This window comes from Rhizoctonia solani, chromosome 4, assembly GCF_016906535.1.
Source record: "Rhizoctonia solani chromosome 4, complete sequence".
NCBI classification, from domain to species: domain Eukaryota; kingdom Fungi; phylum Basidiomycota; class Agaricomycetes; order Cantharellales; family Ceratobasidiaceae; genus Rhizoctonia; species Rhizoctonia solani.
The window spans coordinates 2,055,643-2,076,318 of record NC_057373.1 but is presented as its reverse complement, the minus strand read 5'-3'; the positions used below and the strand labels follow the sequence as shown (position 1 = coordinate 2,076,318).

Here is a 20,676-nt window from a genome sequence, read left to right as displayed (position 1 = left end):
ATTTAGTGAAGGCAACCGAATGTTATTGCTGGGTCTTTTTTCTTCTTAACTTTTATTGGTTGGATGCTCGTATTTGTGTTCTGTTGCAGTGGAAAAGTTTCCTCTTAATTGTCGTGAAAACCCTGTCATTTCTTTGTTACTGTTTTTCTGTTGCCCTGAACACTTTCCCCTTTCACTTGTCTTTATCTCGCAATCCATTGTTTATAGCTATGTCAGCATGAAAAAGTGTTTGTTTTAATTGGGTTGCATAAATTGTTTTACATGGGACAGCAGAAGAATGCATGAATGACTATAAATCGATGGTTCAACCCCATGGCTTGTACTCGCTGCCGGAAGGAGGCTTGACCTCGACCTTGCCCTTGCGAACCTCATCCCAATTTGTGCTAAGTGAGGTCCCTCCGGATTCAGTGTATGACTTGAGCATAGCACGCTTCGTATCTTCATCTGCGTTTCCGTAAATCTACCAGATTAATTAGTATATGTCAGCGGATAAGAAGGGTCCAAATGACAGGGTAGCCCAGGGTGTCCGTTCGGGCATACAAGCACATGTATTTGAGGATACTGTGTAAGCGTGGGCTTTCCTCCAGTTATTGATCGCAATGCGCTCGGGCGTGTGCGTGTGTAGGTTTAGGTAAAAATAATGGCCACCCGGGTAGGATGCTCCGTCCAGATTTATAGACTTACCTGCTGGAAGAACGTGTTGAGTGCAGCATCACCTCCAGCATTTGGGTCATCCTGGAGAGTCTTGTCGCCGTCAAGGGGGATTCCTGCCACAATCGAGTCCCAGTTCTTTTTATTCGACGTATTGGGCTGAGTCGACGACGGTGCAGCAGAAGATTGTAGAGGCAGACCTTTCGAGTTTGGGAGATGAGCCTTTATACTACTAGCGCCACCCTAGCCAAGCGACGTACCTGGTGCAGAACCGGAACTAACTAATGTCCCCCATCGACCATGCACAAGCTTCGCGAGCCATATTTCAACCTTGACTTTGCCTACACGGTAGCCCGATTGTGCAGGGTCGATGCCTGCTCGCAGAGGACTAAGGTACAAATGTTGGTCTCCGTAGGAGAAGTCGACCTTGAGAGCGCACACAGTGAGTTGGGATAGACATAGTGTCTTATGACTTACGCTATCGTTGGAACTTTACGCTGACCTGGTCTGGGTTCGCATTGCGGACAAACACGGAAAGCGTTAGCCTGTCGTCCGTCTCATAGAATTCGTGTCTGTGTTTTGTCTTAGCCCATTAAATATATCTTTTGCCTGCTTGTACCTGACTTGCCTTGGTTCAGCCATGGTAGGTGAGATCGGGCGAGGGTTGGGCGATGGAAAGATCCAGATATTTAAGCATAAGCGCGCTAATGGTCACGCTCAGCGAGTCTCGCCATAACGTAATGGGCGCCAGATTCGACTCATCAAGAACGGAAACTAATAATACACATGCACAGGATGCAAAGCGACAGCACTATTGATTTCATCACATGATATTATTTTCTCAATGCTTTTCACCATAGTATTCTTGTCTTCCTTGATCAAGAGTTTCCTGGTTACCTGTTACGGTGCCGAGCGCGATCTTGGCTCCTCCCGATATCGTGGACGCAGTTCCAGCCGGGGCCGTCGAACTCTTGTTCGATGGGGCGCCTATCATGATGCGCGATCAATCTATCGGTCGTAATACCAGCGCTCCGTGAATGACTCACCAAACTCGGGCTCGTCATTGCTCAAAGGAGGAATGTTGGTCCCTTCAAGGATTCCTGGACGGGCCTCAACCACTCCTGCCCCGGCGTTGAGCGCCCGTTTAGCATCTCGGCCGCCTTGGAATGTAGGACCTGCTCCGGCGCCGGCTTCGTCGCTCGTCGGGTCCGTGACCTGTTCGCAAAATTGGCTCGTGTGTGTATGCGGAATCGGGGAAGATTGGTACGTACAAAGTTGTCCGTTTTGGGTCGGTTGAGGTTGAGAGGAAGTAGGGTTTGCTACCCCTTCATAGACGTCTGAACAAAGGTGAGTTACTGAGCTTGGACTAAAGGCAACTTTGGTAAACTTACCAGTTCCCTGCAAACGAGCGACAGTGTCAATGGAGGATGTGGCTGAGTGGCTGAATGAACTGACCTGGGTTGGGTTGATGGTAAGGTCGTTGATGGCCATGGTAAGTTGTGTAAATGAGTAGGTAGTTGGTTCACTCGGTTGTTCGGTCAGGTTATATGCACACCCTATCAGTAACCTGACGTCAGGCTACACCACTTGCATCATTGGGGCTTGCTAGGTCAGAGAAGTAGCTATCGTACGCGAAGGCCGACCGTCGATAAGATAAGCACATTCGAGTGATACATGGTGGCGACAGCTGGTACTGAATAGTACCACGCTCAGCCCCGGGCCGCATGAATAAAAGAACCCAAAAACATAGGGAACAAGCGAACCAAAAGAGGTTGGTTTTGTTCCACCTTGTGTAGAAGCCACGCTAGGTCAGAATATCATGCAAATCGGGTTCTTGTATGGTAAGGAAAATATAGGTACTACCCCTATCTGCTCGGGAAGTTGGCTCGGTCGAATTTTCCTTCGCGATGTGAACGCATATATCAAGTTGTCCTCCCCAATTGAGCCCAATCATGACGCCATACCACATGTCACTCGCTTCCTGACACGCGCTGTGTAGGCTAGAACTGGACTAGAACCCCCTATGGAGTTAAGGATCGGCGCGTAATTTATAGTGTAGGGGGTTACTAAAGTAGGAGTTACAACATTGGCGCTTCAAATTTGGGAATGCGCATAGAATTCACACTTTTTAGGTCAAGGAGAGGTGATAGGTCTTCCAGTGACCCAGAACCCAAGGAACGATCGCTGAAGCGCAGCAAAACTGAGTTGATTGGCCCTCACCAAGCTTGGAGTTGTGCCTGGCTAATGAGCGCCGGTTGTATGCAGTGCTAACCCTAAGAAAATGCTCCCGATTGCTTGTCCAATGTAGTTGAGATGGTGCAATCTTGGCATTTGGAGCAGCGTCCAATAGGACCAACAATAAGTGATTTTTCAGACTTTTTTTAATATTGTTACTGCAAATGACACCAAGAACGTTGAGAAGCGCCTCGCCAAGGTTTGCGCTATATGCTCGTTGTACTTCCAGAACAATATCTCAATAACTAATCAGTGACCCAGATGAAGACAATGTTATACTCTGGAAGCGCCAGAAAACTCTGCGAACCAACGCAAATTATTGGGCGGGCTAATCATCTCGAAGCTACCGCGCGCGATCCGCCCGGGTTGAATCTGTAAAGCAGGGTCAGTGCCCACGCCCCGGGCAATTGGTGTCTGGAGGAGTCTCGTTTTGGACTTCCGAGAAGGAGGGGGCGATGAGTGTGGAGTTGCTGTACTGTGGACAAACATTCACACAGCTCTGGGTCCCTTGCCGACCCCCCAGGTAGCCGGGCTTGCTTCCGACTTTGACTTTGCCCTAGTCCCCCAAGTCAAGTCCCACTCTCTTTGGATTGAACTTTTTTGGCGTCGACGAGGTGAGTGGCTACTGTTTCAGATCTGGCTTTGTGTGTTTGGGGGACGTGCAACGGTGGTTGCCGCCGAGGCTCAACTCGCTCGTTTGTTGTTGGTTCAACGGTGGATGTCCCCCTTCTACTCCGTTCTTTCATAATAGCGCATAATTGGTGGATTTCATTCTGACTGGCTGCTCGCTGCTTTTCGCAATAGGCCGACAGCACGCAGGAGGGAATTTGCAAAGCTGTCAGCGATCGCATAGAGAGAAAGGATCGCCGAGGCAAGGGACGGTGCGTGGGTGCTTGAATTTGGCCACGATCTGTGGACTGGCAGCAATTGTTCTGTTACTTGCCTGCTTTGAGAGCCACGCAGCGTCGGGACGTTGCCACTATGAACGACTTTCATTCTCTGCTCGAAAAACGGCAAGAACCCAGCGGTTAGTCTATTCTTTTCCTTCATTTCCCCACTTTCCTTTTCCTTTCCCCTTAGCTCTGTTGACCAGAGTGGTTCTCCCGCGTTTAGCTTGGACAGTTCGCTAATTATTTTCTGCACATTTTCCGTTCCAACTCTTGTTGCTCGCGATGTCTGTCTCTGCCTCGACACCCTCTGATCGCAATGAACAAACAACATCCGATCCTTGTTGGTCGATACGCGCCCGTCCTTGACGACGAACGAACCGACTCCCACCTCGCCCTCTTCTCCGCGTCCTACGACTACGACTTCGACTAATGCCTTTTCTTTTTCGTTCTCATTCCCCATTTCGACCCTCGATATATCTTCGTCGTCACGATCGACTTTAATTCCGGAACCAACATTTGTACCAATTCAATCGCCTACGCTTACGTCTTTTAATCCTATTTATTCCTTCTTATCATCTACCCACATACCCTCTGATTCACCAACACGATCTACGTCCATCGACGGTTCCTTGGTACCGACTCGGATTACGGCATCCGGCGGCATCTCGACCACGATTATCACATCTTCGGCACCGTCCCGTCCCCGACTGTGTCCACGGTGCGCATATCGCCGAACACTGAATCTATTCAATCAACTGTCTCTCTACCCCAAATATCGTTGGATCCTTCGATTGTCTCGACTCGCCTCCCATTGAATTTACCCGTTACGACCGATGATTCAAACCCGAAATCGGGAAATTCGACTTCATCTGATGCGCCCTCTTCAAACTTACCTACTTCATCGTTTGCCGACGCGACCTTGACGTCATCTGCCCCGACCTTAACTACGCCCCGGTCAACCCACGCGTCTGAACCACCCTCTGTCACGATGTCGTCTGCTCCGAACGATACTCCAACCCCAACACGTGCGTATTTCTCTTTATTTCCGGTTTTATCCTATCTTGAAATACTAACCCCAATGACTCTTTGTCATTGCTGCGGTTGGGTTTTGACCTCGTTCTATAGGATCGGCACCCGCTGTGACTTCCGAACCGCCGACTACGACTCGGGATAACGAAACGACCGCCGCCCCCGAAACTACGCGTGCGCCTACGACCACTGCTGCTCCCGAACCGACAACTACGCGGGAACCTACGACTACACCTGACGAAACTACGCCGGCGCCTACGACCACCCAACCGGAAACGACCACTCAACCTCCCGAAACAACCTCTCGACCGCCTGAAACGACGTCCCAACGCCCCGAAACAACCTCGGCGCCCCCTCAAACCACATCTGAACGTCCCGAAACTACTGCACCTCCAACTACGTCCGTTCCGCCTGAAACTACGTCCGTTCCTCCCGAAACTACATCGGCCGTCCCCGAACCAACGACATCTGCACCTCCGGAAACTACGTCTGCGCCGCCTGAAACTACTTCGGCTCCGGGATCGCCTACTACTGAACCAACTACATCTAATGAACCGACATCAATACCTGAATCTACGCCGCCCCCTACCACTCAAAACACCGCCACGCCCACATTGGCTACTCCTACGTCCACTGAAACAAACCCGCCCATTACCACGTCTGCAGGCACTAGCGTCGCTGAGCCTTCGCCAACGTGAGTCCCATCGCCATTTTTTCTATCCCCCCCCCCCATTTATAGTTTCAGCTCTAACCCACCTGCATCATCTGTTGTTTCTATATCTGTATCTGTCGGCCCTACTGTGACACCAACTTTGGATGCACAACCTACAACTACTGAAAATCCAACTACGTCCGAACCGCCCGAAACCACGTCCAATCCGCCTGTCACTACCTCCGAACCACCTGTAACTTCATCTAATCCTCCGGTTACTTCGCAAAGTGAGACATCGAATGAGCCCACTCCTACACCCACACCCACCCCCACTCCTACGCCCACTCCTACGCCCACTCCTACACCCACTCCTACACCCACTCCTACGCCCACACCATCGCAATCTCAGCCATCTGTGACGCGTATGTGTCTGTATTGGAATTTTCATAATTGTACTAACATATATGCGCTTTCTAGCAACCCCCAGCGAGACGCCAACACCAACGCCTACGCCTACTCCAACACCTACTCCCACACCTACTCCACACCAACGCCGACGCCGACGCCGACGCCTACGCCTACTCCTACTCCCACACCTACGCCAACACCTACACCTACACCGACGCCGACGCCAACTCCCACACCCACACCGACGCCGACTCCGACGCCAACACCGACACCAACGCCGACTCCCACACCGACACCGACACCAACCCCGAGTCAGACGCCCTCACAAAGTGAAAGTGAAACTCTCTCTCAGTCGCAAACGCCTACACCGACGCAGAGCCAAACGCCGACACCTTCTGAGACTCCATCGGTTTCTGGATCACAGACACCACCAATTACCCCGTCTCAGACTCCATCGGCCACGGCCACGCCTTCTCAAATCATTCAGAGTCCAAGTCAATCAGTCTCAGAAGGTCCCACTGTGACTACTGTCCCGCCACAGACCAGTCCGTCGAGTGTCGCTCAACCTTCTCAGTCCGTTACCTCGCAGGTTGAACCTACGTCAACACGGGTCGTTACCATTACATCTGACCGACCCCAGACCCCAACGTAAGTTTTCATGTTAGTGCTGAGAGCATCCTACTGATGCTTAAACAGTCAATTGCCTGCTTCGACACGACGACCAGACACCACCGCAGAGTCATCGTTCTTCGTTACGACTACTGAATCGAATGGTCAGGTTTCTACGTTTGCCCCATCAGAGATCACTTCTGTGATGCTCTCAACTCGGTCGGATGGGGCTATGACAACGATTACACAAGTACGTGGATCAGTGCCTGAATCATGTTTTGTATTAACAAGCCGCTGCGGTAGATTGTTGCACAACCCACGGGAGCACTAAACCCTGATACTGGGGGTCAAAGAAGCACGGCGTATGTTGTCACTGTATACTCGTTTTATCTGGTACCGGTTGTTGACCTCCGTTTATAGATTTTTCCAAAACAAAGGGGCCGTGGCTGGTGTATTTTTAATTGTAGGTATTGCAGGTGCTGCGATTCTTGCCTTCTTGCTTCTTGCGTACCATCGGCGGCGGCGACACAAGCAAAATGAACGCGACGCAGTTATGGCTGCATCACTTGGCCCTCAGAATCGTGTACCATTTGAGGATGATGACGACGACGAGCCAACGAGTAATAGCCACAGCATGTCTCAGCGAAATCCATTCGGGTATGCCGCGGGTACTCCGCATGCGATTGGGCAGCACGGGGAATACCTTGGCGCGGGCAAGGCATCTTACGAGCCGTATGATCCCTACGCCGCGTACAATGTTCCAACGGCTTCCTCGTCCGGTCACCCTCAATCAACGATGCACACTCGAATTGGAAGCGGAGGACTCGATGGGTATGAGTATGACTATAGGCATTACCAGGTTCCGTCTGCCACGGGAGGTATGCCCGATCCCCGGACATCGCCAACTTCTCCTCGACGTGCCATGTCACCCACATCCGGTTCTTCGCAAGCGCCTACGTATGCACCTGGACTCGGTCATGGTGCGGCTGCCATCGCCGGTGGACCCAGTGGTCAAAACAAACGGGAGTCTGGTGATTCGGTTTCGATGTACTCTGTCCCAGAAGGCTCGTTGGTCGGCAGTGATGACGGCCGAGGATTCAATGGCGATACATTAGGAATGCGTTTACGTGGAGGCGTAGGAAGTGAAGGGAGCTTGCGAGACGATGAGGACTATACTCGCAAGGTATTGACTGTGAGTGTACTTGAAATTACAACATGGAACCATCCTAACAACATTTTTAGGTCACTAATGCCACATAAACGGACATAGTTTTCGCTTCTTCGCAGTTTCTTTAGCACAGCTTGCACGATTCATCTTGACCTGTTGTCTCGCCAGCTTCACTCTTTGATTTTGATTAGCGCCTTTTCATCTATACATGCATATACTTTTTACGTTTCTTTCTCTGTGCAATATCTTGCTGATCTCGTCCGGACACGAACCTTACATTCTTTTGCTTATTTTGCCTTTCCTTGATATAGTTGTACATCCACGGTATGCATGCACGCATACTCTGATTGTATCGATTTGGGTACCCTTCCTCATTCCTGTCGTTTTGCTGCTCCCTATGCCTCCATAGACTAAGAGCTCAAACATAATAATAGCGGAAGTGTATCTGTATGTACGTGATACCCGATTATGGACTATGTATATGAGACAGACGCGCCCAAGCGCCGCATGTGAGGCACGACAGAATTATAATTAGTCACGTGAAGATCGTGAGCGTTTGGGCGAAATGTTACTCGACTTTACAGAGGTATTTAAACAAACCGGCCAACTAGCACAATTCAGTCCTGGTACCACCTATCTTTTGACGGCTGTTCGAGATCAGCTCGTAGTTCGTCGCTGTGGCACATTCCAGATCGCACGAACATGGGACGTTGATACTTCTCCCTCCTCGACCAACTCGCTTGTGGCCCCAACTAATGCCCGTTCTCGTACTTCTCGAGTATTGCGATCGAGCTCTACAACTCAAAACGAAGAGGCCACTCCTGACGGATGGATTACCCATATAGGCTGGTCTTGCGACTCTGAATACGTACTTGCGTGTTGTTCCAAACGTGGGGTTGTGAATGTATACAGCATGGTAGACCCACAATGGAATGCGCGTGTCGAAGCTGGAGCAGAAGGCTTAGCGCGTGCCGAATGGGCTCCAGATGGCCGAAGTATTATCTGTTTCTCGGAGTGGGGAGTGAGTGACTCGAGCGTATCAGCAACCCCAGGAGAGTACTCATAGGTCACATTAGCTGCGGGTAACAGTATGGTCACTCCTAAATGGGACGGCAACTTATATTCAGTTCCCCAAGCATATGGATCGCGGTAAGTAAGATATAGATATGCATTCCTTGCAAAAAAAGCCTGAATCCGATAGGTTACACTTTCAGAAAGGATGGTCGATACTTTATTTTGGCCGAGAGACACAAGTCAAGAGATACCATTGGCGTATATGATGCCAGGGACGGGTATAAAGTCACTCGGGTAGGGTTGTTTCCCCTTTTACATACTCACATACCAAAGCATTATGTTAGCACTTTCAATCTCCTACCCAATCACTAGCCGCTATGGCACTGTCCCCAAATGGAAGGCACCTGGCAGTCTGGGAGGGGCCACTCGAGGTATGACAGCAGCAACAGCACATATTGTCACATTGTCATATATTTATAATTCTGTCTCAGTACAAGCTTTCGATCCTAAACTTGGCTGGCACCGTTTTGAGGACATTTACTCCCGATCCTGATCCTGGGCTTGGCATACGATCCGTTGCCTGGCATCCAAGTGGTGCGTTTCTCGCCGTTGGAGGCTGGGATGATAAGGCGAGTGTGGCCATAATAGTTTGACGAGTGAGATGTATTGATATACCCATAGATTCATATCCTCAGCAGCTTGAGCTGGTCAGTAGTTATAACCTTTGAGCTTAATCCAAGGGTTCCACTGGGTGTTGTGAGTGAATGAGTAATCCGAATCTAATAATCGCTCATATATTACATAGAAAGTTTGGAAGGAACCGGCGAACTGGCTAACAAAAGGGCCGGAGGGCTCTTTTTCTGAATGTAAGCCGCCTTTACCGGAACCTTTTTTTCGTATTTTAATAATCTTGGGTAGACGACAGAGGGGTTGGTATCACAGCTCTTACCATCACACGCCGAGATGGCGCCAAAGGTCTTCCAAAAACAGGCGCGGCGCAGGTCGAATGGAATCTCACAGGGACCATGCTCTTTGTCAGATATGGTGAGCCACAAGGGTATAACCAATAAGTATCAGATAATAATTCCATTCCAGAATCCACTTCCACTGCATTGCATATCTACAACTTCCCCGCCCCTGATGAACCGTTTAAACCCTCGTTGAAAACGGTCTTGCTTCACGCAACTCCAATAACCCGTGCAAGCTGGAATCCTGTGAGGGCCGAGTCACTTGCAATATCGTGCTCTCGTCCCGCAGTGTACATGTGGACTTCGAATAACGAATGGGTGAATGACAACGTGGGAGAAATAGAGGATGAGGGTGCGGAATGTATTGGAGTGCCTGGTCGTGAGTCTTAATCACTGGCAAGGTGGAATTTACTGAAAAAACGATTTCAGAGGAAATGGTGATACGAGACGTTCGATGGGCGCCAGATGGTCGTGGTATTCTTCTCGTAGATACTAATTCATATTGTTGCGCCTTCGAGGTGGAGGACGAGGACCAAGGTTCATAGTTACGAGAATCCATTTACGTTGGTCTCCATTTTGTATAATTCTGTGTAACTGTATATGCTACGTAAATTAATAGAGGATGTCGGAGATGATGGGCCCGAGATATTTCGGTAGTTTCGCCGGGATATTCAGGTGGTCATATGCAGTTGTTTGGCTGTGTTGTGGGGCGGCCAGACAAAATCCCCAACCACCATGCCGAACACGCCTCAAGCCTTATTCGTAGGCTCCTTCGTTGGTACTATAAGTTTGCTGATCCTCTTTTCTCGAGCTCTCGGACTCCCACCTTTTGCTTCAAGTGACGAACACACCATCAAAGACCCCAAAACCCAGTTTACGCGCTCCCTGGTCGCAATATCAAACGCAATGGGTATTGACTCTACTCAACTACTTGCCATGGGTGTGGGAGCCGCAGCTACTTGTGCAGCTCTGTATTTCCTTGGCTCCAAAAGTGAAGCATTTTTAGGCATAGCCTACCATTGCTGACGCGCCCGTTTCTACTAGAACGAGCACCTATACTAGATCCAAAAGAATGGAAGGAGTTCCCGTTGATTGAAAAAATCGAGGTATCGCCCAATACTGCAATGTATGCACATATGGCCAGTCATACATGCATTTTGCTGAACTACACTGATTTTTTCTAGCTATCGGTTCGGGCTGCCTGACCCGAACGACATACTGGGCCTTCCAATCGGCCAACACATCTCCGTTCAAGCCGAAATTAACGGGAAGGACATTATGCGTAGCTATACCCCCACTAGCAGTGATGATGACCGAGGACACTTTGACCTGCTGGTGAAGGTATGTTCAATTAATGCATATAAAAAATCAAAATCGAGTATCAATTAGCCATTTTTAGACTTACGAAAAAGGCAATATCTCGCGCTACCTCTCGCTCTTGAAGATTGGGGACAAGGTTCGCATTAAAGGGCCCAAGGGCCAATTCAACTATCACCCTTCTCTTTCGCGCGAGCTCGGTATGATTGCCGGTGGAACGGGTATTACACCCATGCTCCAGATTATCAGGGCTGCGTTGAAGAATCCCTTGGATTTAACAAAAATTAGCCTCATCTATGCCAACGTTTCTAAGGAAGACATCTTGTTGAAGACGGAGTTGGATGACCTAGCGGCTCGTTATCCCTCGCGTTTCTCTGTCTACTATGTCTTGAACAACCCTCCTGAGGGTTGGGACGGTGGTATCGGATTCGTCACGAAGGATATGATCGAGAAGCACATGCCCCCCACTGAGTCAAATATTAAGATTCTGCTCTGTGGTAAGTGTCTTCCGATCGTCATTCTATTTCTATCTAACGATGCGATGCGCTAGGTCCTCCACCAATGTTGAACGCGATGAAGTAAGTTCCTTCCGTATTGTTATACTATAATATTCTCATTTCACATACCCACAGGAAGCATCTCGATGACCTTGGGTACCCCGCACCAAGGACTGTCAGCAAGCTGGTTGATCAAGTGAGTTTCTATATTCGTAGTGTGGATACGTGTCACCAACAGATATCTAGGTGTTCCTCTTCTGATATTCTCTTAATGATGTATCTCAGTTGTTTATCTAAAGCGAAAATAACTTCTTTCAATCTGCATCGAGCTCTCATAGGTACTTCCCCATCAAAAAATGCGTGGGAATCTGTAACGCATCCGCATTGCGCATATCACCTCTTTGTCGCGTCAGTGCTTATCTTTGAGTTTAGGCGCTACATCGTGATCCGGCCAACCAGCAGCGATGAAGCGATGCTTCTGCTTTGTGGGGCATGTCGAGATCTCTCAGCACAACAGTATTCCAAGTTTCGCATGTGGGTCCCTGTCGATGATTATAGCCGTACGATTGCTTCCCCATCACTAAGCGCCGCGGTCTCCGGTAAAGTGAGGCCGCGGCCCTCCCCTCTAAAAACAACCCACTGATTCAGCTCTTTGGTGAATAAGAACCAACCCTGGCCTTAGCTACTCCCACGACTTGCCCCCCTTCCTCCACTGACATTTATTCCTTAATTAACCACAACTTTCTGCTTGAATAACGCTCTCTAATTAACTCCAACCAACATGTCATCCAGTAAGCCGGGAAACTTCATCACCCGTCTGTTCCACCACAAGAAAAAGTCTGAGGAGAAGGTCACCACGGCTTCTACTGAGACAACCAAACCCGCAACTAGTACAACCAAGGTAAAATTAATTTTAGTAAAAAAAATCACAGGCTTACCTCTTGAGCAGCCTGTTTTATATGTATTTATTGCCAGTGTGTGGGTGAGTGATGTTTTGTGTCTCAACTGATCATCGTCCTTACCGACATATGCGCAGGCATCGGCTCCGAGCCTCGCTCTGTAAGTCTTTTCCAAGGCTACTAATTTCAGTGTCTCTAACCACAAGCCTGTAGGCTGGAGCTTAAATACCCCCCTGGAGCTGTCGAAGAGAAAGCAGTTAATCTGGTGGAAGGAGAAAACTTTACACCTGGTGAGTTGCTCGCTGTGACTATTGATACATGGCCTTTTTATACTTACGGGCATCGGTTTTCAGAATTCATTAAAATCGTGAGTTCATGTCGTATCTCAAATCAGCACAACCGTGACCATGGGCCCTTCCTAGAACAACAACGCCACTCTCCCAACCTTAGCCACCACTGATAAAATATATACCGACACTACCGTGAGTCCTGTAAGGAGAATCTGGGAACTTTACTTAACTTGCAATTAGGGATCGGTCGAATGGATCGTTTTGAATGCCCCTACTCCGGGTGCCAAGTCATCCCACCAAGACGTTATTGTGGCCATTCACCGTGATAATATCGACCCCAATTTCTCATTGCTATCCGCCCGTAACCAAGAAGAACTCGATGCCAAGCGCGGTGACGTTCCGGGACAATTCATCCGTCAGCGTCAGGCCAAACTTGAGGAGCTCGCTCCCAAGTCACCCGAGAACCTCCAGAAATGGTACAAGGATAAGCTCGAATTTAACGGCTTACTTTCGTCTGTTTACGCTGGTCAGTGATGTCTTTATGCGTGAACGATTGAGTACTTATCGATCCATATATAACAGAGGGTGCTCCCACTGATATCACCTCTGGTTGGTTCGACAAGTCCAACCAGCACTGGGACAACGTAAAGACTTTTATCGCTTCCGAGCTCCCAGCCTTCCTTCCCGAAAGCGGTTTTGTTGATGGCTCGGCTCCTGGAGAAGCCGACTTCCATGTTGCCGCATGGCTTGCGCGCACAGCAGGAGTCTCCGGTGCAAAGATTGATGACATTTCTCCCTTGGGAGAAGCACTAGGATTAACGCTGGACCCCAAGGTTGTTGCTTACTTTGATGCTTGGAAGGTCCGCGATTCCTGGAAGAAGGTATATGCGGAGGGTCTGCATTAGATCTTGAATTTATAATTGTGCGTCGTTATCGACCACCATAGACTGTAATTGTATCGGTGTTAAATGAACATGATTGAGTGTATTTTAAACACTTCTGGCTTTACAAATAACAGATCGAATAGTTTTAGGAACCATGAATCATGGAAGATTAGTACGAAGAAGTCGTACATGGTGGCATTGAAGTCAGGTCATGAGTGGCTTCGTGGAAAATCGTTGATAGAATACCAAGTCGATTGGATCAGTCCAATGAAGTATGGTTTCTCTAATACGGTTGTGCACGATTCTTTCCTAGGTTAATTCTGGGAGACCTCCTTGGGCTACTTGGGGATGGAGTTCGGCTAGTCCGAACGTTCTGGCGTCCCCGACTTCGATTGCCTATATGACCAATACAGTTAGTTACATGATTAATAATTTAGATGGATCCTAAAGTAAACCACGCTTACTTGATGGGCGATGATTTGGTTTATGCTCCATTTTGAAGGCTTCACGACGGTGTGCTAGCTCAAAAAATGTATCTAATCCAAGAATGCTTGCCTCGGCGAGAGTGATCAATTCATCTCGAGCGCATAGCTCACTCAACGCTTCCCTTGACCATGAAGGGATATTACATTCACGAGCGAGCTCGATACGTTCAATCGGCGTTAGATCTCTTTTTTCAAGGCATAGGATAGCGTATCCGCGCATGTGTTCGTATTCGTATTTGGTTGCCAATCGGAGTGTTGACTTCAGGACTGGAATGCTATGATCATCGTCTGTCACACCATCACACACGCTATGGTGTGAGATTAGTCAATATAATCTGGGATAAAGCGAGGCAAGGGCCTACTTTAGGTACAAAATCTCGACCATGTTTTCAAAATCAGTCGGGCTTTCGTCGTTTAAGGGGAGCTCCAGTCTCGTGCAAGTGCTGTGGCCGGGATCTGGTTCGTGTCTGTTCTCATTTGCTGCTCGAATGAGTTTCTCCAGAGCCGAAAACTTGCTTAACTGATGTTCGTGCAACTTAAATGAATTGTTCCCTATCTACAGGATTGGGTGTGTTCATTGACGAGTTTCAAACGCGATCATTCATCCTTACCAGTACGCGAACGTTCCAGTCTTTGAAACTGATACGGTCAATATATTCTTGGGAGCCAGTACGCGTCGAATTTGCTTCGTGCAACCTATCATTTAGAGGGGTGGCGTCTCTTGGGTGGTCGGGTTGGTCCCGCAAGTCTGGAGGGTTCGGGTACGGGGGTTCGGGGTCGACATGGCCCCGTTCAGTAATATCTAAGAGGTAGGGAATGTCATGGCACATGCTCGCGCTTGGATAATCAGACCAAACCGACCATTTCCCTCCAAATCCCTATGCATCAAGGTATTCCCGCCCGGATTCGCATCAGAGGTGGGTGTACGAAACGGAGAGTCCTCAATGACATGGTCTAGCTCGAGCGACAGCCATTCCTCAGTGTCGGAGTCAGGAGGCAATTTGGGTACCGGAACGTAGCATACAAATGGTGGTGATGTGGTAACGCGAGTCAATCGCGCTCTAGAAGACATAACTTGATCCTAGCACGGCACCTTGGGGTATGGTTGGCTGCGGGGTACACAGTATACGGGATTATATGTTGATTATTATATGGGTTACGCCTATCAGATGCGTGTATAATCAATATACAAACACATGGTTTCCACGCATCCTTGGAGCTTTGGGATGCATCAATCTCGTGTGACTTATACATCGCATCTCTTGCAGAATGGATAACTACATTCCGTATATAGTTGATTAGTTAGCATCTAAGTCACATGCAGGCCTTATGTCTACTTCTGGCATAATACAGCCATGGAAGTAAGTTGTTTGGACAACCTTGGCAGCAAGGTCTCAAACTGGAATATGGGATAGGTACAGACATTCAGGGCAAGGTGATGGTGGCGGTACTGGTGCCGTTGGGCTACCACGTGACTTTGGCGTGGCGCTTTGTTTGTACCGCTTTAGCAGTTGACTGGCTGGGAGCGGCCGACCATAGTTGATCACAACGTATGCTATTTCTCTAAAGACCGTAACAAGATAACACCAGTATACCATGCCTTCGGCCGACCGAAATTCAGATGGACTATCCCAGCTATTTTCTGGGGTTCATTTCTTTATTGCTCAGGGTTTGCCAACTGCTATGATCGACCACCTGCGCGAGCTCTTAGTCGAACGTGGCGGGCTTGAGGTCGAGCATACAAACACTGCTACGCATGTTATATCTTCTTCCGATTGCTTCATTGGAGTCGATGACGCGAAAGAGGCTATTATAGTAACAGTACGTGCCATTCCATTCTCCTTGAATTAGCTGCTAATTAACTATGGCAAAAGCCTACTTGGGTGGAACGTAGCGTGATTCTGGACAAATTACAAGAGTGCGTTAGATTGCAATGTAAATACAGGGAGAAGTGTCTAATGGAATACTATCTAGTCCACGATATTTCTCTGCCGACCCCCACAAGATATTTTCTGGTGTTGTGGCTACCTCATCGGACGTATGTTAATGAGGTTGTTGACCATGTGTCCTAGTTATTGATTTATTCCCATTCCTTTCTATCTAGATCCCTCTGAAAGATAGCGAGTCTATTGCGGCAGGAATTGTCGCTTTTGGAGGTCAATGGAAAGAAGCGTTGACCAACGATGTTACTCATTTATTTTGTTTGAGCGAAAGTGGGGTAAGTTTCTCATCGCGCAGGGCCATCCAAGAGACAAACTTAAATTCCTTTGAAATGCTAGCCTAAGTACGCGAAGGCGCTAAACACCCAGGGCCACCCCCTGCAGATTCAAGTAGTTGTCACACATTGGTTCTCTGACTGCTTCAAGAGCGAAACTCTCCTTTCCACCAAGAACTACTTGTTCCCCAATCCTCCCATACTCAACCCAGACTTTAAGTAGGTGCTTCAACCATACGCTTTAGTTCCGTCGTTAATCAGAAAATTAGTGAGAATATGGTTGTGGAGGGCGTCCCAGAGAATACAACAGACGATTCCAAGGCAGTGACTCAGCGTGGCCTTTTGCGCGCCGCCATCGGTACTGATCTCGAACCTAATTCGAACTCGAGTACTCAACCATCTAACAGCAAGAGCCCGTTTAGCAACCGAGTGCTTGGTGGTAAACGTGTTGTTTTTTCTGCACGTGCGGTGCAGAGCGATCCCAATCGAGATCACGTTTATCGGCGCCGGGTTGAACAAGTTGGAGGCACTTATATATCAGGACTCAGCCTGGGAGGAGACGGAGTGTCTGAGGAGACATTAAAGGGCGCCGACATATTTATTACGTCTTATCGAGGCAACCACGAATACGATCTTGTAGGTCTATTGAAATGGTACTCTTCTCTCCAAACTCATTTTCTCTGTCTAGGCCGCTACATTCAGCAATCTCATTATAGGCACACCCGCCTGGATCCTCTATGTCACCAACACAGGGTTATGGTCGGCACCGAGAGAGCATCTTTTGCATTATCCCTATCCCGAACATCCAGTTCCCGGATTTGAAGACCAGGTGAGTGGTGTCAATTTAGCCACGACGATTTACCGACAATCGTAATATCAGGATATTACTATCACAAACTACATTGGGATGCTCGCGAATATCTAAAAAAGGTGCGGGCACTCACTGGGTCAAGGAGTTCGTACTAATCAAACTAATAGTTGATTTCTGCCCTGGGAGGCAAATTTACACCTTCTATGACTTTGAAAAATACATGCGTAGTGGCTTCCCAGTGAGCGTTCCTTCTTTCGACTAGGTCTTCTCAACTGAGCATTGCCATGTTGAATAGCACTACAATTCCGCCTGAACAAGCGAGACAAAACAAGATATCCAAGGCCCGGGAATGGCGGATTCCCATTGTTAATCACCTCTGGCTTGAGGATTGCTTCAGGGAGTGGAAAAAACTTCCAACGAGTGACCAGAAATACTTAAATTTCCCTCAAGGCCACGACTGGATGCAGGACATCAACACTAAGGGTGTGGGCAATGGCAATCTACCTCCAGTCCCCGCCCCTCAAAACAAGAAGTCCGAAGTAGCCCAGGATCCGCATTCTGCTCGTGCTCCTAACACTATGGTCGACGATGCTTCCAGGCCAATCTCTCCTTCGAAACCTATGCCTACGTCAAAACCAGCATCTCCACGACGGAGTTCTGACGCAGGTCAGCGAGCTCGTAATGGCGTTTCTTCTAACGGCAAGACACCGCAGCACACCTCTCCCTCCAAGTCCACCAAACCCAATTCTGTGAAGCGGAAGAACGATATTAGTACCTCCCAGTCAGCAAAACGCCCCAAAATGGCCCGAGCCGCGAACGACGAGGACACGCCAATCTCTCCATCCAAGTCAACAGGGAAGCAATTGTCCGATAGTACTTCGGCAGCCTCTTCCTCTTCTTTCATAAAGCCCTTGTCAGAGGTGCAACCGAGAAGTGTCATCAAACTGTTAAGTCCCGATAAGGGCAAACACAAATCTCGCAAATCCTCATCAGATGATGAGAGAACTGACCACCACAGCGATTCATCCTCGTCATCCGAGCGCTCGATTCGTCGAAAGCCGTCACCTCCGAGCATGTCAGCCGGAGGTCGTACTCCACGTGCGGCTGCAACAGCTGCCCAGAATAAGCTACGAAACGAGATCATGCCCGACGTCCAGAAGTTCCAGAACGAGATGAGCTCCAGTAAAGGGGACGTGCGTAAGATGCAACAACTAGCCGAAAAGAAACAGCGTCGTACGAGTATAGTCAACCACGACGACGACGCCCCGCCCCCCAAGAAGAAGAAACATGGGGGCGACGACGACGGAAGACCCAAGAAATCACAGGTCACGAAGTCTTCGCAAGGGCAGAATGAAGCGAAGAAAGAGTCTGAAAAGGTCAAATCTATCACGGGGGGTAAGAGCAAACCCAAAGCAAGTGAAGACGTCAAGCGCAGAAACCAATAATGAAATCTCCTGTCCGCATTGTATGCTCCAAATCGAAACCAACCGAGAGCGAAATCAAGGTGAGTTTAGCCACTTGATTTAATAATCGCATTAACATACGACTTTACAGCAAATGGAACGGCTGGGAGCAAGTTTCACCGAGGACGACCCATCTCAGTGTACTCACCTTGTAGTCAACTCGATCAGTCGTACAGAAAAATTCCTTTGCGCATTCCCAGTATGCAAATATATCGTAACTATGCGTTGGCTACAAGATTCAATCAAAGAAGGCAAATTGCAAGGTGAGTTTACTATTTTATTTGTACTGTGCGATCCGCTAATGGTGGCCATAGACGAGGCCGAATACAAACTGTCTGATCCAGACAACGAGAAGAGATATTCGATGAGTTTGAGCAAATCGTTGAAGTTGATCAAGGAAAACAAAGGGAAATTGCTAGAAGGGCACACATTTTATGTAACTGACAATGTCGGGGCCGAACTCAAGAGCATACAAAGAGTCATTGAATCCTCGGGCGGTGTGGTAAGTTGAACGTCTTACTTCTACAAAATTGATGTTCACATTCCGACAGGTAAAGCTGGAGCCGAAACCGACAAAGAAGAAGATAGGAAATGATATGAAGCACAACCACGTCATATCCAGTCAGGATGCCAAGGCCAGCTGGCAAACGCTGATCAAAGAGGACGTCCCTATATATAGTAAAGAATTTGTGCTCAACGGCATATTGCGTCAGAGGCTTGACTGGTCGGCCGACCGGATTCACTAGCACTCCATTCACAGGCGCAGTGGCTTTGTCTAACCTCGGGATATCTTGCTTTCTATATTTACCTATCTCTACTGTCTCTATTCACCCGACCAACAGTACATATATTTTATTGCTCTTCCCGCAAATCGCGAGCTTGGTTAAATACTTGTACATGGTTATTAATGAGGCTGTTTCACAAGCTCGATCAAATTTGCACGCATCTGCATATTTCTCAATGTCCACGATTGGGCTCGACGCATTCAATGCCTTATCGTGCCTCATGCCCTGTGTTATGTCTGAGACTATGAGGAGACGAACCAGGATCATACTGCACACCCATCTCTCGTCAAGATACAATCAAATCCCATGTTTGAATTTGAACCTATCGTACCAGAACGCCCCCGATACCACTAACGCCATTCACATCGATCTCGACAGACCCACCAGTACAACCTTCCTCTATCCTTGCAATGTGAGATTTCTCCGGTAGACCTTGAAGCAAGGGAACTCACCCTGGTATAAAAATGCCCTACCTCCCTGCGTTCTCGCCGATGCTGACCAGCCACGAAGTTCATTTGGGGTCGACATGCACGCGCCAAGCTGAAGACTTTCTTGGTGGTATGCGTTAAATGCCCATACCACAAGTGAAGCTGGCTTACACTGGTATATACTTACACAACCCTTCAAAATCATTTCCTGGACCCGTGGTATTCAGACGCAGAAAGTGGCTATAGACTCTGGGACTGGTCATGCTCACCGATACAAGCGTAAAGCCGGTTCCTTGTGGTACCCCGCCTTTGCTCTCTAACTAAAGAGCGGACTATCCTACTTTTGCCAAAACTAAGCGCCAGAATAGGAAGAGCAACCACGTTTATCTCTCCAGCGAAGAGACCTATTGCCATAATGTTAATCCACTGAAAATGCATGTATGTAGAGAGGCTGACCTAACAATTCTTTTGAGACGGCACTATATATGCGCGGAGTTGGGCTCAGAGTTCCACCCTCGTCTTGGGCAGGGGGTTCGGAAACAACACTAAAGATTCACTCCGACAAACTCGTGCATGTGCGACGATATTGCTGATTGCTATGTTAGGCTTGTGGATAAAGGCACTATGGTACCGCGAGCGGCTCGAGATATTGAGCTGGAGTTACGATGCCACCGTGTCAATTAAAGTTGATGATAAGTATGTAGCCTTAGCATGGTTCAGGAACAGGCTAACTGAAATAGAGGCAGCGTGCCCATCAACCCCACCTTAGACTACATCAAGCGCGCCTACTAGACGCCAGCAATGAATTTGAGCATCTCGCCAAGTTAATGAGCAACCACGCGTTTACTTGCTGGTTGTCATGAATGATTGGAATTTTGACGTAGAACAACTATGTATTTATTCACATACAAAGCTAAACACCTGCAGCTTAAGCTGCAGGGCTGCAACGTGGAGGCAAGCAAGGAGTTGGCGTATTAT

General features: G+C 48.5%; 9 protein-coding genes across 9 annotated transcripts; 5 read left to right on the top strand and 4 right to left on the bottom strand.

Annotated features, from left to right (window-relative positions):
* Window positions 1–304: 304 nt before the first annotated feature.
* Window positions 305–1,293, bottom strand: RhiXN_00685 (uncharacterized protein; the record flags this gene model as incomplete). Its single annotated transcript, XM_043320504.1, has 5 exons — window positions 305–460; window positions 685–851; window positions 912–1,077; window positions 1,154–1,223; window positions 1,271–1,293. 5 exons carry the CDS (start codon window positions 1,291–1,293, stop codon window positions 305–307), a joined length of 582 nt encoding a protein of 193 aa, XP_043179516.1.
* A 199-nt stretch (window positions 1,294–1,492) lies between these two features.
* On the bottom strand, window positions 1,493–2,142 carry RhiXN_00684 (uncharacterized protein; the record flags this gene model as incomplete). Its single annotated transcript, XM_043320503.1, has 3 exons — window positions 1,493–1,638; window positions 1,698–1,988; window positions 2,043–2,142. The coding sequence occupies 3 exons, from the start codon at window positions 2,140–2,142 to the stop codon at window positions 1,493–1,495; spliced, it is 537 nt and encodes a 178-aa protein (XP_043179515.1).
* Window positions 2,143–3,654: 1,512 nt separating this feature from the next.
* RhiXN_00683 (uncharacterized protein) lies at window positions 3,655–4,440 on the bottom strand (the record flags this gene model as incomplete). Its single annotated transcript, XM_043320502.1, has 2 exons — window positions 3,655–4,271; window positions 4,365–4,440. The coding sequence occupies 2 exons, from the start codon at window positions 4,438–4,440 to the stop codon at window positions 3,655–3,657; spliced, it is 693 nt and encodes a 230-aa protein (XP_043179514.1).
* Window positions 4,441–4,764: 324 nt separating this feature from the next.
* RhiXN_00682 (uncharacterized protein) lies at window positions 4,765–7,734 on the top strand (the record flags this gene model as incomplete). Its single annotated transcript, XM_043320501.1, has 8 exons — window positions 4,765–4,801; window positions 4,902–5,499; window positions 5,545–5,883; window positions 5,935–6,513; window positions 6,562–6,724; window positions 6,778–6,836; window positions 6,895–7,666; window positions 7,717–7,734. 8 exons carry the CDS (start codon window positions 4,765–4,767, stop codon window positions 7,732–7,734), a joined length of 2,565 nt encoding a protein of 854 aa, XP_043179513.1.
* A 473-nt stretch (window positions 7,735–8,207) lies between these two features.
* RhiXN_00681 (WD repeat-containing protein) lies at window positions 8,208–11,699 on the top strand (the record flags this gene model as incomplete). The annotated part of the gene is made up of 17 exons (XM_043320500.1): window positions 8,208–8,663; window positions 8,719–8,791; window positions 8,844–8,950; window positions 9,001–9,087; window positions 9,148–9,250; window positions 9,338–9,363; window positions 9,462–9,522; window positions 9,575–9,700; window positions 9,752–10,003; window positions 10,054–10,161; window positions 10,391–10,615; window positions 10,669–10,750; window positions 10,809–10,965; window positions 11,024–11,438; window positions 11,492–11,519; window positions 11,574–11,634; window positions 11,685–11,699. 17 exons carry the CDS (start codon window positions 8,208–8,210, stop codon window positions 11,697–11,699), a joined length of 2,382 nt encoding a protein of 793 aa, XP_043179512.1.
* Window positions 11,700–12,219: 520 nt separating this feature from the next.
* On the top strand, window positions 12,220–13,532 carry RhiXN_00680 (glutathione S-transferase; the record flags this gene model as incomplete). The annotated part of the gene is made up of 8 exons (XM_043320499.1): window positions 12,220–12,339; window positions 12,388–12,420; window positions 12,475–12,497; window positions 12,551–12,627; window positions 12,691–12,704; window positions 12,760–12,819; window positions 12,868–13,153; window positions 13,210–13,532. 8 exons carry the CDS (start codon window positions 12,220–12,222, stop codon window positions 13,530–13,532), a joined length of 936 nt encoding a protein of 311 aa, XP_043179511.1.
* Window positions 13,533–13,794: 262 nt separating this feature from the next.
* RhiXN_00679 (uncharacterized protein) lies at window positions 13,795–15,068 on the bottom strand (the record flags this gene model as incomplete). The annotated part of the gene is made up of 5 exons (XM_043320498.1): window positions 13,795–13,907; window positions 13,976–14,304; window positions 14,359–14,552; window positions 14,608–14,798; window positions 14,858–15,068. The coding sequence occupies 5 exons, from the start codon at window positions 15,066–15,068 to the stop codon at window positions 13,795–13,797; spliced, it is 1,038 nt and encodes a 345-aa protein (XP_043179510.1).
* A 524-nt stretch (window positions 15,069–15,592) lies between these two features.
* Window positions 15,593–17,136, top strand: RhiXN_00678 (BRCA1 carboxy-terminus (BRCT) domain protein; the record flags this gene model as incomplete). Its single annotated transcript, XM_043320497.1, has 8 exons — window positions 15,593–15,817; window positions 15,871–15,914; window positions 15,971–16,034; window positions 16,101–16,214; window positions 16,276–16,430; window positions 16,481–16,847; window positions 16,900–17,040; window positions 17,092–17,136. The coding sequence occupies 8 exons, from the start codon at window positions 15,593–15,595 to the stop codon at window positions 17,134–17,136; spliced, it is 1,155 nt and encodes a 384-aa protein (XP_043179509.1).
* A 170-nt stretch (window positions 17,137–17,306) lies between these two features.
* On the top strand, window positions 17,307–19,231 carry RhiXN_00677 (PTCB-BRCT domain protein; the record flags this gene model as incomplete). Its single annotated transcript, XM_043320496.1, has 5 exons — window positions 17,307–18,398; window positions 18,458–18,526; window positions 18,577–18,748; window positions 18,800–18,987; window positions 19,037–19,231. The coding sequence occupies 5 exons, from the start codon at window positions 17,307–17,309 to the stop codon at window positions 19,229–19,231; spliced, it is 1,716 nt and encodes a 571-aa protein (XP_043179508.1).
* Window positions 19,232–20,676: the final 1,445 nt, after the last annotated feature.